At 43.1% G+C, this 14,510-nt stretch overlaps 1 protein-coding gene across 7 annotated transcripts in view; it reads right to left on the bottom strand.

Moving 5' to 3' along the window:
* The window catches only part of PKP4 (plakophilin 4), a 76,488-nt gene that overhangs the window by 1,016 nt on the left and 60,962 nt on the right, over positions 1-14,510 (bottom strand). For 5 of the 7 annotated variants that reach the window (XM_085067228.1, XM_085067229.1, XM_085067230.1 and 2 more), the window contains 10 exons: positions 10,187-10,370; positions 9,762-9,879; positions 9,100-9,291; positions 8,785-8,958; positions 7,824-7,974; positions 5,501-5,696; positions 3,591-3,675; positions 3,365-3,482; positions 1,281-1,412; positions 498-571 (listed from right to left, as the gene is read on the bottom strand). In XM_085067228.1, coding sequence (XP_084923354.1) covers positions 498-571; positions 1,281-1,412; positions 3,365-3,482; positions 3,591-3,675; positions 5,501-5,696; positions 7,824-7,974; positions 8,785-8,958; positions 9,100-9,291; positions 9,762-9,879; positions 10,187-10,370 — 1,424 coding nt within the window. The remainder of the gene's footprint in view (positions 1-497; positions 572-1,280; positions 1,413-3,364; positions 3,483-3,590; positions 3,676-5,500; positions 5,697-7,823; positions 7,975-8,784; positions 8,959-9,099; positions 9,292-9,761; positions 9,880-10,186; positions 10,371-14,510) is intronic. The other 2 variants (XM_085067232.1, XM_085067233.1) reach the window with 1 other exon arrangement.

Here is a 14,510-nt window from a genome sequence, read left to right as displayed (position 1 = left end):
CTGGCAAAATGATAGAAAAATAAACTTTCAAAAACAGTAGTAGAGAAAATACTTTTCCCAAGTGCAGCTTTACCCATGATAGTAATGCATGTTTTAAACCTCCATGAAATGTACCCAAGGAAATGGAGGAAGCCCCCTGAGCTTGCTGTATGTGTCCTCCCACATCACTGGGAAGGGAGTAAGTCTCCAAAAGTGCACCACTTTAGAGCTCAAATACAGTAAGCAGAGAACCTGGCCATAACTACCAAAACCAGCCCAAACCCAAATCAAGTCAGAAGAGAGGTCTCAGATCCCACGGTAAGAAGATGCTAAAACACGTGACTCATAAGGAACCAGCCAGGCTCCAGCAACCTTGTGGCCCTGGCAGCTCAGTGCACTGACCCCAATGCCTGTGAGCTGTTCCAAGCGCAGGAACAGGGCATGTGCCCAGAACGCTCCCTTAACCTCTCCTGCTGAGCCTGGGCAGCAGCGCTACCAAAACACAGCTCTGGGCTCACCTGCAGCCGTCGGTTCTGTTCTCTCGCTGGTGAGGAATAGGAACTGATGTAAATCGGTGAAGCTTTGCTGGAACCTGGGAGACAAAAGTTAAAGGCATAAAATTAGGTCTTTACTCTTTCAGCCGTAAGTCTATTTTTATTTTGCCTCTCATGTAGCACCCAAACTATTAAATCTGCTGATTTCAGTATCTACAAATGATATAGTGTAATAACAGAATGAAGGCAAACTTTGTCCCTCAGCAGCAGTTACAGTGAAGCCAAGAGGGTTATGTTGCTGTTTCTCATTTTACAGACTCATAGTCTTTAAAACAAGGCATTTCCTTCTCTTTAGTCACTGTCATCCATTGGTTTGCTACTTGTGTGACATAGTAAGAAGGAAAAGGGAACTCTTAGAAAAGATGAAATTTTGGTATAATTTAGTAATATATAATAGTATATAATAATATCCAACTGCACATTAAAATTTATAACATCATCATGATCTAATGTACATAATAATATGACTTCCTGTACCAGTATTTTAAATAAAAATAAAAATTCCAACTGCCTCTCACCTCCTAATATAGAAAGGGATGTGGTTTTACTCTGGTACTGGGCAGTTTTACAGAGAACAGCAGAGCCAGGTGACACCCTGCCCTATGCCACAGGCAGGGAATACAACCAATGTAAAGCAACAGTTGGCAGCAACCACCCCACTAATGCAGCTATTCATGTATGACTGGGAACTGTTCCTACAAGGAATAGTTCCCTGTTCCAGTTCAAAGACTTCAGCTGGTCTCTTACCAGTGTAGATGTCTTTATGTCCAACGACATCGCCCTGGCTACTGTAATACTGCATAGAAGGGTGCGTCCTGTCATACTCGGAGCGGGGCTCTCTGATTCCCAACAAAGCCGGGGATGAGGACGTGCTGCCAACTGATGGGAAAGAGAGGTTCTCAGGATAGACAACAAAAGTCGTTCACACATCCAACCTTCCTCACCACTTCCTGCTCCAAGGGTTCACAACCAGGAGGTGGCTAAGGACAGAACAGTCAGAGCTGTCCTGGGAGAAGACCCCAGAGCTGCCAGCAAGGTACCAGAGACTGCAAGGGGCAGTCACTGCTCTGTGGTGCTCACAGGCAGATCCAGGACTTTTGTGACGCTCACAGCCCAGATATGGGACCTTACTGTGCCTAGGACATCACCTGTGTGGAGGTAGAAGACGGCACTCCTGCTAATGGTCATGGTTAATCTAAGTTAAACGCAATTCTTAAGTCAACCCTACAACTTGTCCTGCCTGGCCTCAGTGACCCCTGTTTACACAGGTGAGTCCTGAGCATGGTGTGTTCTGGGAGGTCAACAGCCATGGGGGGAACCCAACAAGGGATCACTTTGAGTTCCTTAATAAGCACCTGAATCTCGACTACCATTTTAAGTTTGTTCTGATAAATCCTCCCTGGTCTACAGACCACTTGGGCTTTGTTGGCTCAGAAAGACTCCAGCTATGGGAGAAAAATACGTAAAAACAATTTCTAGAAATTTTGCTTCAAATATTAATTCAATGATAATCTTCTTGCACTGATGTGTCCATTACATCATAGCTCAAAATTCTGTGCTATTATGGATAGTTTAATTACTGCTATTCTGCTGGCATATTCAAGGCTAAATATGCCATGTTGTTAAAATTCTGACACGGGTCAACATAATGTGTGTTTTAATAACTGAATGACTGAAACAAGAACAACTGCCTCAGGCCAATCATAACTGTTCCAACAAGCATCTGCTGTGCCCAGCAGAGTGCTGCACAGCCCCTCTGAGGGATGAGAGCCTTGCACCAACTTCCGCTGACTCCCTTGGGCTTGGTTGTGCTCTGGAGGAGGAAAGCTGACACTTCCTATTAGGAATTTTTACTAAGCCTTCTTTGAAGAACAACATTCTCTGAATATTAAGTTAGAGTTGCTCATCTACTTCCTACTTGTCATTCAAAGAGCTGGAGTAACACAGTTACTATGCTGCTACATCCTGGGAGAAAAAGCACCGAGATAGAAATTGGACAGTCGGTGTCAGAATATCCTTTTACACTTGGGTAGAATCCAGTCATTCCCTGAGCCTAAGCTGTACTTGCTTCCTTGGTGGTTGAGAGGAACTCTGGCACAAAAGCCACAACAGGTTTACTTCTTGTAGAAAAATAAATCCCTGGTGTAGTTCCTATTTTTCAAGTCAACCATGTCATGAAGGAATGTGTGAGTGTTACTTTTATGTAAAGAAGTAATTAAACAAGGGTGTTATAGGAACTGGTCACCAATTTTAGCAGTCATGGTAGGAAGGAATTTCTTGGTATTAACAGAGATCTGCTCTAGATAATCTTTAGAAGAGTAAATTAGTTAAAAATATATGCCAAATGAAGACATAATAGAAGGCCTTCATGTAGGTTTTGTATCAGCCCTCTTGAAGATCTAAATCTTAGCACTGAAGACCTTAAAGGAACAAAGATGAGAGATAAATGAGGAGTCAGAAAAATAAGATGTTTGGGTTTGGTTGTTCATCTTAAAGGAACATGACATAGTTGGGAATGAAAATGGCCTCCTCCCTGTGGGTCTGTTGCTGTTTATGCTGCCAGGTCCCCATGTTCCATGAGGTCACATCCACAATACTCACACAGCACAGGAGAAGTGGCTTTGAAGAGGGCAATGGTTCAACTCTATTCATTGAGAATTTCGCTTTGCAGGAACAGCTCAGGGAGCGCTCAGAGCACATGAAGTACTTTGCTCAAACAGCAAGGAGCAACAGCCTGACCTCTGTGTTTTAAATGGAATTAGTTCCCAACTGAGAGGCTTTTTTGAGTTAAAAACATGGATAGCAGGTCCCCTTCATCCTCCCTGACTGACCTGACTGCATGACAGGTGACATCTGCTGATTGGCTGTGGATAGAGAAGGATGGGATTTGAATCTCTCTCGTTCTAACGTTGATACTGGTGTAATGAAGTGACTTTGATTCCATCCATCCTGTGGGGTGGCAAAAAGAAAAAAGTCATCAGAATAAATTGCGAGTTGTAAGTAAATGAGGAGTTTTTGTGGTACCATTTTTCAGGGTAAGCTAATTTTGTAATTTACCTTTTTATAAATGCTCCGGAGGTCTCGGTACTGCCACAGCGTGTTCAGTACTTGGGCTGCTGCCTTGACAACCTTCAATGAGGACCTGATGAAGTGAAGAATATGGCAGTGTTAGAAAGCCACTGAATTCCACCTCAAAAGAACAAGGTTCCTGAGCTTTGTAACAGCCTGAACCTGCTGCTGTGGGGCAAATCGGACCCTGAATCACCAGTGTGAGCACAGCCAAGCCAGCAGCCTCACCAGGAGATGGGGCATAACCTGATCAACCTGACAGTCACTTCCCTTTTCAGTCTGGAATGTTCTCTTCAGGTCACCCACGTGAGGAATACAGAGAGAATGGTTGAAATACCTACTTGTCAGTGTCTGCAAAAATTAAAAATAATTTCAAGAAACATTCTATTTGGTGCATTTCATACAAATGGAGAGTTCAGACTTTAACTCACTGTACAAAAACCGTAACTGCAGAAAGAGAATAAGAAATAAAAGCGAGCTGCTATTAAAAGCTTCCGGACATCCTCATAGTGAGTCCTTGTTCTCAGTTCTGTGCTGCACTACTGAAAACTTTGGTTGGGAAAACACTTTTCCACTTTCAAGAGCAAGACAATGACAGTTGCTCTAACTTGTTAAAAATAAAACCATGGCATCTTTTCATAGAGAAATGGAGTAAGCTGCAAGTGGTACTGCAGTAGTGACTGGACATTAAATGCCACAGCATTGACATCTGTGTTAAACAGGCCTTTTCTGTCACAGGGAGGATTCATCCAAATAGTTTCTGAATGAAAACACTGAAAAAATGCAGTTAATAGAGTTAATCAGTGAGTAGACACTCTTAGTATGCTCACAAGATTTTAGACTTGTTAAGGGACTCTGAACAAATTAGTCATAAATTTAAGTGCAGATGCAACTTCACATGATGTTGCCACAGAGCAATGAGGTTGTAGAACAGATCACTGCATCCACACTTGCAGGTGGAATGAGCCTGTGTCTCTTGGACATAGAAAGCTATATGAACTATGGCTACTCAAAACAGCCCAGCTCCTTGTGAGCCACAGACTGCTAAAAATTTGGTGTGGTTAATTCACACTGACCCATGGCTCTGAGAAGAGATCCCTTCCTCTCCTTTACCATCAGATCCAACCTGGGAACAGCACACAGGGGTGACTGTACCATCAGCATCCCACTATCCATGGGAAGATCAGTGACCACCTGGTCTGTACAGGAGCCTTGCTGAGATGGTTTGTGTCAGCCCTGCGGTGAAGGAGAGCAGCGATGCTGAGCACGGCCACAGGATCCCTGGGCTGGGCTCCTTCTACTTCATCCCACAACCATGGGGTTCTGGGGTCTCCTGCTGCTGACCCACCACATGCTCACACGTTTCATTTCCACTAGACAACCATGATGCCAGCACAAAACTTGGCTGACAGCCTCCCTGTAGCCCTGGCACAGTGGGCAGAATCAGCTACCCTCAGCCGGCACTTGTTTGGCAATCGTATTTGAGGGGATCCCCCAGCCATGTTCTCCTTCCTCTGACCAAAGAGCTGCACTAGGTACAATTCACAGCTGCTGGGATACGTCCTGACACAGGTGCCCACAGTCTTACTTGGAAAAGCTCCAAATACCCTGTTGACTTGTAGGTGTTTAAGGTGACAGTTTACTCATTTAACCTGAACAGGTCCCATGATCATGGTTACTATGAGCAGCTGTAAAGCCTCTAGAAGCCTTGGACAGAGAACACTTGCAGAGGACAGCAGTACCGGCACCTCCTCCCTCCCAGTGAGATTCCAGCTGCCGGCTCCTCAGACCCAGACTGCAAAAGCAGATCTATTTTTCACTCATAAAACATTTCCTGCATTCTTAAGCATTTTAAATGGACACAAACAGCTCAAGTACGACATTTGCTGCCTACTTGCCTGTCACCTCTTCCTTTTGTTATGTTGACCAGCTTCTCTATCCCGCCGGTGTCAGCGAGGGCCTTGGCATTCTCCATGTTCTTGCTGGTGACCTCGTGCAGGGCGCAGCAGATGGCAGCCACTGTCTCATCCGACAGGATGCTTGGCCCGTTGCCTCCTGGGAGCCGATTGACCAAGTCTCGCATTGCATATTTACCTGGAAATGTCAGGTAAACACACCCACAGAACCAAGTCAAAACCACAGTTTGCTCCTTCAGATTGGAAATTGAAGGACTCAGCACAGAACCACAGCTCAAGGCACTGAGAAGCAGCACAGTATCAAAACCTGCCAAGGATTCACGTTTTACACAGAGTCAAGAAAGACCACATATCAATTTTTGAGGTTTTTTTATTATTTTTAGCTTAAAAGTGTGGGAAGCTGAATTTTCCACTAAAAGAGGTGCAATTTTAAACAAGAATTATTTAGAAAAAGCAGAATTGTTCAAGGAAAAATGTTAGGCTACTTATTATGATTAACAGAGCAGTGCACACTGCTGGGCATCATTTACGGCAGGATTAAAGGAATCCTTACAGTAACTGGGAATTCTTTTTTTTGGATGTTCTGTTCACCTTGTTTGCTACCTCTCTGAGCTCAGCTCTATCAGGCTCCAGCTGGTGACTGATGCCAGGGATAAGGTGCACACAAGGAACAGTAACTAAGATAAGGTCAAGGTTTTTTTCTGTTTGGGCTGTGCTGTTAATTGAATGATTAATTGATTTTATTGCAGATGTGTATCTGTACATAGCAGTGAATAATGAAGGAGCTTTGCGCAAAGCCATTTGCTATCTATTGGCCTAATGTGCCTGAGAGGAAAAAAGATATCCAAAAAGGAGTTCTGCAAAAGGGAAGGCAAAAGGAAACCCACTGGAAAACTATCTCCACAATGCTGTCTGCAGCAATACCCAGTCATTGCCAACCCTTTAGCAAGCTCAGCCACATGCTGCATGTTCCAACATATATTGTGATTTGTTGGAGTCCTCATCTCTCATTTCCTTCAGTGTGACTTTGTGAGCCCATTATTCCTTCCCCAATCCCAGCAGAGAAGCTCCTAAAGAGGATTTCTAGCATGGGGTAGTGCACAGCTCTCCTCATATCTCACCATGTGTTATACAATGATCTGTTTCAGAGTGTTTTTCTCTTTCCATTTCTGGAAACCAGAAATTCTTTCAGAGTTACAGCTTTGAGAGGGAGAGGGAGCAGGTGGAGGAGCATTCCTGAACTGAAAAGTTTTAGCAGGAATGGAAAAAACATCCTGACAAGAGAATACTGCCTGAGTCTGACCTGCACAGGGCTGGTGTTATAGAACAGGATTCTCTCTTTACACATTTCTCATGTGTTTAACACCCACACGGCAGGAAAACATGCTCTGAATTCCCAGATGAAGAAGCTTCAAAAAAAGATAAGAAAGTTCTGTTCACCTGCATTTCTCTTTTTGAGAATAATCATCCTCCTCTCTGTATGAACAGTTGTTAAATCCTTGACCCCACAAGTCTACACATAGAAAATGCTTTTGTAACCAAAATGAGACTTTTTTATATCACACCACTTGTTAGCAGGGTTCACTGAAGACACAGCAACCTGAGGCTGAGGCACGTTCAACACTAACAGACTCAGAAACCTCAGGGCAGGAAAGTTGTTTTTTGTTATTTTTGTTTTGTTTGTTTGTTTTTTAAATTTTTTTGTTTGTTTTGTTTGGTCTTTTTTTAATGCTAGATAAGAAAGGCACAGATGAATGCTTAAAGTTTTAAATATTAGAATTGAAAAAACAGTAAGTTTTTCTAGCAAGCACCCCTGCTGATGACTTAAGTTCAGCAAAGACACAGATACTGCTTTACATCTGTGTGTTCCTGGAAATATTTTACCAGGAGAGGATTTCTTCCCTCTCTTCCTGTCCAAAACTGTTAAACAAAACAGTGCTCTAGTGGCAGCAGAGCTGTTCCATCCCCTGGGAACATGAGAGACCTGCACCCCCCAAAGTAGGTGAGTACTGAGCTCCAAGGAAGCAGAGCTGTGCTTCCATCCCATTTGACACTGAGGGTTTCCTGTCTGGTTTGGCTGAGCTGAGGTGACTCCCATCTGTGGATGGTAGCCAGCAACAAACTAACACTGCAACATTGCTCTGGAAAGCTGCTGCTGTCAAAAGGACTCATTTCTGTGACACAACTGATGTGACACACAAACTTCAAGTGTGCTCTCGCCATTAGTGGAATCTCTCCTCGGATCTTCCCAGGCAAGGTCTGACATCCCAGCACTGGTGCTCTCTTGAGAACCATCTGTACCTACCAATAAGCTCCTTGTTCCGGACATCTAATGCCATGTTCCTTAATGCAGTTGCCACAGATGACACCACTCTGTCGTTGTCCATCCTCAGCAGCTCCACGAGGATCGGCAGACCCTTCTCCTTCCTCACGGCAGCACGGATGTAGGCTGCGAACTGACACAGAACCTCAGTCACCACAAATCCACAACGTTGCAGCTGAAACAGCCTTGGACTAGACTGGAATTTTCAAGCATGCTTGGGTCATTTCCAATAAAAGATGACATGTTCAGTGTGTGCCTTTTCTATGATTATAAAGGGCCTTCTCTTTGCCATTTTTCACTCAGTCCTCTTACAAAAAGAGAAAGTATCTGAATAGATGACAATTACTGAAAAGGGAGGAGAGGGTTTGGGTTTTGTTTGTTGGATTTTTTTTTAAAGATGAATTTTATAATGGTCAAACTGAAAAAGGTTTAGCTGGCTTGCTGCAAGCAAAGGAAGCAATTAACGTTTGTTGTGTTTATTAATTTCTCCATGACAAATACACGACACAATAAAGTGTTCTCATGTGCTGCTTTTGTAGCACATTGTATGCAATGACCAGAAGGCATGGAAATAAATAATAGCATATGGAAATAAGGCAAATTTATTTGTCCTGGTCTTATTTCAGCAGCACCTTCCCACCACAACTCACAGCTAGAAGATGCCAGAAGATTATTTTGACCTGACATGCATTGGAAGAAGCTTTTTCTGTTTATTTAAAATAAAGGCCAGTTTCCATACAGCTCTTGCTGCCGCTGCTCTTTGCCAAGGCTTTTCACTGTGGAAACACGACTGCAGCACATGAGCACTAATGCACAGACAACATGGGAACGCTCAGCCCCACACAAGAAAATGGCATGTTTCCCCCAAAACACATTCCAAGGTCTTACTACCAAAAAAACAGCTGGAGTACAATGAGAGGAGGAGGAACAGGAATTCCCATACCTTCCAATTGCCTGCAGAAAGGTTCTGGAGAGATCCCGCAGAGCCCTCCAGAGTGGCTGGGTTGGAGCTCTCTGCCAGGAGCGTCAGGTATGGCTTCACCACTGATGGATGCCAGAGCATCTCCACACCTTTAGGAGACTTGGAAAATCCTGGGATAGGGCCAACTCCGTCCCACTGAGAAAGGAATGCAGATTTGTAACCAGACAAAACCTCTATATTTTCATTCAACATAGGATCATTTTTGTCAAGCTACGTCCTTCCCCACCATAAACCAAACCCCATCTGAGGTGTTTGCAGTACATGGAGAACACAAACCTGATCCTCCTGGGAAGTTTTTTTTTTCTTTTTCTTTTTTTTCCCCCAGCAGCTTGGCTCTGAGTCTTTGCTGGGTGACTCTTTTCCCAACAAGTCATCCAGTTCATTGATTCCCAGCAGCCGTGCCTGAGGTACCTCCAGCTCCAAGCGGTAGGAAAGGTTCCTCAAGGTGCACACACAATTCTCCACTGTCTGAACCAAACCAGAGAGATAACATGTCACCAGTTCTTCCTCACACAGAGACAAACCAAACCAAACCAGTTCAGTAGAGGCAAAAAGGCGCTGGGAGCACAAGCGCCAAACTCTAATGCTGGGCCTTGGGCTGTGTTTCAGCTACTTCTCTGGGAAAACTGCAATCTCTGTCAAATCTGACAATATTTGTAATAGTGGTCTCTGCTATAGTGGCTTAATCTTTAGTATTCTGAAAATGAAAAGCATAAGAGCTTATTACTATTTCATTAAGAAAGGAATACTGCAGCACTGCTGAAAACTAGAGGTGACCCTGTGTTATGCAGCTGAGTTTGGCTGTGCCTCAGTAACCTCGGGTTGGGAGTGATGCCAGCTGAGCTAAGGACATCACCATGCTCAGCTGAGCTATACAAAGCCCCAAGATCAGACACACAGGTTAGCACTAAAATATCTGTAGATGAGACAGCACACACCTTGCTGTCATAATCTGAGGTGTTCACGCAGGTGTGGATCACATACAGCAGTGAATCGACAAGCCCTTCACAGGACCTCATCTGTTTTCGCGCCTCTTCCCCAGCAGAGCTCAGGTTCCTGAAGGTTGGAATGACAAAGGAATGTGGTGTGTGCAAGAACAGACAGATAACAGTTTATTAGACAGTTTGCAGAAGGTTTTTATGCAGCTGATTGGTAACTGGTTAGCAACTCTTAGTGACCAACTTGGTAATTTTCATATTTTTTTATTTGGAAAAAAATGACAACTGGAAAAGTGGCCTACATGGTGGAACTCTGTAATTTATAGACTAAAACAACTCCTTTGTCTTTAAAATTACAACATAAGAAAGACCTGCTGGATAACATGATTAGTCTTTAAAAGGGAGTATTGTAGAAGAGCAAATACCTCAGGCATCCTGTTGTATTGCGCAGAACGAGGGAAGTCTGAAATTTAATTTTATGATCATCATCAAAGGAGGAGCTGTTCCATCCCGAGTGGGGCACTATCACAGTGTTTGTCAGCGTGGACAGAGCATCTCTAATGATTGTCATCTTCACGGCATCACAGGAAGACAAGTTCCAGAGAACCCCTTAGAAGACATTTCCAGTGCAGTAAAGTCAGCAGAGACTTGGCAAACAAACATGAAGCAACAATGACAACTTAAAAGACATTACTTTAAATATGTGATGTGATTCTAGAGCAGGCAGAACATGGAAAACCAGCATCGGAAAAGGAGGAAAGCAAGATAAACAGTGGAGGAGGGTATGCCTTTGGGTTTTTTTTTCCCAATGATAAGGATGGCCTGCCCTGACATTCCTGCTGCCTCGCCCCATGTACTGGGGTGTCGCTGTTGAGCCGCTAGCAGAGTAAAGAAGAACCAGTTCTCAGTGGCAAGAAGGAAAGACCTTTATTGTTTTGATTTCATCATATATATAGAGTTTTCAAAGGTCACCCAGATTGGTCGGCCAGAAGCCTCCCCCTAGGCCTGATTGGCCAGGCCTGCACCGTCCAGATCTTGGGACACTGTTTTTAATAACATCCAAACTTTATCTTTATTTATAAAACACAAAAAGAATTCTCATGGGAAAAGCCTGTGCTAGCCACACTGGGGAGGTCAGGTACTGAGGAGCAGAGCTGAACATACTAGAAGGGATGTGAAAATTGTACAGAAACTTTCTTCCTGGAAACAACAGCAGCAAGTCCAGAGCATTTCCCATCCATCTATCAGCCGAATTGAACTGCTATCCATCTTTTATCCTTGGGCAGAAATCCCTAGTCCCCTGCCCTGCACAGTCTCCATACATGGTACTCAGATACAGAAGTATGAAATCTGACATAAATTACCAGCAGGACTATATATACAAATAATATGCTGAACACAGCATTGAAACCTCTTTTTCATCATGAAACACAGCTTAAAGTTCATCTGAAGTCCCACCAGGTACTCATCTTATGCAAAGTATTTTCCTCACATACAATGTTTTACTGCCTGTGCAGTCGCACGGCTGAGCACATGTGGCAAACCTGAGGGCAGCAGCTCCTTGACAGCCCCACAACATCAACAGCTGCTACCAACACTCGGGTTTCCCTTGGACTGGACCCTGAACACCCATTTCCTCAGAAATAAACTATGAAGGGACCAGACAGCAAATGTTACAAGAGCTAACAAAATGAAAGTTTATGAGAACAGAAAATGTTTTTAACAGAGCCACACAAAAACAAGAAAGACAAATATTTGCATGAGACATCTTGTCTTCTTCTCTTTAGGAAAATAAGAAGCCCCATGGTGTGACACAGGCATGAGGAGATTTACTGACTGACTATCTTGATTTCTATTTACAGGCAACTGAAGTTCTTACCATGTCCCACAGGGGGTTCAGCTCACACACCAGGGTAATGCATATGCTTGGATGAAGCCTGTGGTTGCTGACTTGGCTGTCCCCGACTAATGCAACTTTCCTAAATGCAAAGAAGCATTTGGACAATGACCTCAACCACATGCTATAACTTCCCTGCAGAGGTCAGACAGTTGGACCAGGTGACCCTTGTAGGTCCCTTCCAACTGAAATAGTCTATTCTATTCTGTTCTGTCGGGGATGTCCCTGTCTGTGGCACACACTTCGCTCATTGATTCCCTGGATGTGACAATGGATTCACTGAACTCTTCACACCTCACAGCAGAGCTTGTGACTAACTGGTGCAGATGCTCTCCAGCTGGGAATTTGTGACTGTCCTGAAGGTGTTCCCCAGGGTGCTTCTGCTGTGCCTAGCTAATTTTTTGAATGCATTGATCAACATCATGGGTGAAGAATCTGGTTATTCCAGGGACTGCCCTATACAGCCCTATACAGAGCTGGCTAAAGATTGGATGTAAAAGGCACTTCCATAGAAATGGCATCTGCAAAGACAGTCTTGTAAGACAGTTTTCTGGATATGATTAAACTACAAAACTCCTGCCTAAAGTGGAAAGATCTATCAACAATAAATACTGCACCTGTCACAGTGCTCAAGTATTCTTGACACTTTCAGTTCCATCACAGACCCATTTTAGAACCATGTTAAAAGTATTACTGATGATTCTTAACTCCGGCTCCTGTACAGCAAGACTTCAGTAACAAAAGGGAACTGATTACAAATCAATATATAATTTTACAAAAAGTACCCTCTGAAATTGTGTTGGGTTTTATCAAAAAAGTTCCTCCAAGAAGCCCATTGAACTTCCACAAATACAATTTCTCCATGTGGATTATCCTGGGAGCAAATCATGGGAGTTCCACTGAGCGCCCACAGCAAAACCTGTCCAGAAGCCAGACTTGCATAGAGACAGCTGGGTTAAATGGCTAATGATTTATTGTATGTAAAGGCAAAAGCTCTCTCCAGGACTCTCTGTCCCTTAAGCTTTTTATGTCCCTTCAATCTTCAGGTTAAAATGAGGACACAAAAACTGATTATTGTGGGGTGCTTATTTGAAGATAATTGGAACCAAATTTAGTGGTTATTACAAATAAATGCTGAAGGCAGAGGCAGTTCTAATTTGGGAAGTTTTCATTCAAAGACAAGGAAAGAGGAGGTAGGAGCTGGTCCAGTGCTGTATTAAGGAAAGGGATTACAGGATAATTTTGGATTTCATTGAAACAGCAGTGTGTCTTTGGTTCCTCATGGTTGTGCAGGCACACTTAAAAACAAATATTTAACTGTTAGGGAATCATCTGTCCAAAGGGACAGTCTGAAACTGTACAAAGAGGGTGAATTTCCAAGAAGTTATTTTTCAACAGCCATTAAATGCAACTTCAGTCATTGTGGAAGAGTGAACATTCCAGGCACAAACAGCTACGGAGCAAGAGGAGTGCTGAGGCCATTGACCCACCCCAGCAGATCCCTGGTGGTCCCAGCACCTCTGTGTGTGGAAGAAGAGCAGTTTCTATTTCCTGCTCCCATGAACTTGAGTGTCAGTCCAGCTGAGGGTTCTGGCTGCCTGCCATGCTGCCCAGGTAGAGAGAGGGAGCTGCCACACCTGGCACAAAAACCACACACCCTGCCAGGGCCTGGCACTGCCTGCAGGAGGAAAGAACCTCAGAGGGGAAGGACATGCATGGCTCAGGAGAGATCAACCAGCATTATCAAGCACAGGTAATTCTAATGGAAGGAGGAAATCAATAGCAACTGTATGAGGAAAAAAATTATCCCCCAAAAATCAGTAAGTTTTGCAGGAGTTTAAAATGCCACATGAAAACACTTCTGTAGCTGTAAAGAAAAGGGGGCCTTTTTGTGATCTTTTGTTTGCCCAGGGATTGCCTGCCCTTTTTGGGTCTGAAATTCTGACTGTTAACAGTCTCAGACATGACTATATTAAAATCACATTTCTGTGAACATTGCCCAGAGTAATCCTAGTCTGGAAAGTAAAATAAGCAACATGATTAAGTTGAGAGCCTTATCCACATGAAAATTTGCAGTTGCTATCAATGAAAAAAACATTTGTAGCAACAGCTGGACATTTTTTTCATAGAATTTACTTCAGATAAGAGAAAGAATTTACCTGGATTTTGGCCTCCAAAGTGACAAGGAGCACAAATTTTTAACAAACACAAATACCCATGTCGAAAGTTTTAGCCAGTCATTTAAATTAATTAGAACATAAGAATAAAAATGAAAACAACATTTAAGGAATCTGTCTGCCTTCTTCAAATAGAAGAAACTTTCCAAGGCATATTTAGTATTACCTAGAACAGAAAAAACCTCTATGTGTGGCTCTTGGATGAAATACTCTGGCACAAGTATGAAAAAATAATTTAAACATGTCATCCCAATTTAACTGTGGATAAAATGTTTTTAAATAGCAAGCTCTACATCCAAGGCACATAAACCATGAGCCATCAGACCAAGACTTGCAAGCTCCTTTGTTGTATTGATGCAGCTGGATGAACTCAGGGAAGTTTTCCTCTTCCAATGCATTCCTAAGACCAACTTTAAAGACCTTTTTAAAGAAAAAGTATTGCTTTGTTTTTGTGTAATGATTATGAAAAGTGATTGAGCATATTTTATTTTCTGAATATTCTATAGCCATTAACAAGATTACTTGCTTCCCTCTTCCACATCCTAGTGGTTCTTCAATTACACCTTCTGCAGTTTTAATGCACCTTTCTATCCAGTTCCCACTTCTTTCTCTCTCTGCATTTCTATCTTGTCATTTCAGTTACTGTTAATTAAAGATAGACCCCAGTATTCCCAC

This window comes from Lichenostomus cassidix, chromosome 7 (genome assembly GCF_008360975.1).
Source record: "Lichenostomus cassidix isolate B80296 chromosome 7, HeHo_3.0, whole genome shotgun sequence".
Taxonomy (NCBI): Eukaryota; Metazoa; Chordata; class Aves; order Passeriformes; family Meliphagidae; genus Lichenostomus; species Lichenostomus cassidix.
This window is presented reverse-complemented; position numbering and strand designations above follow the sequence as displayed.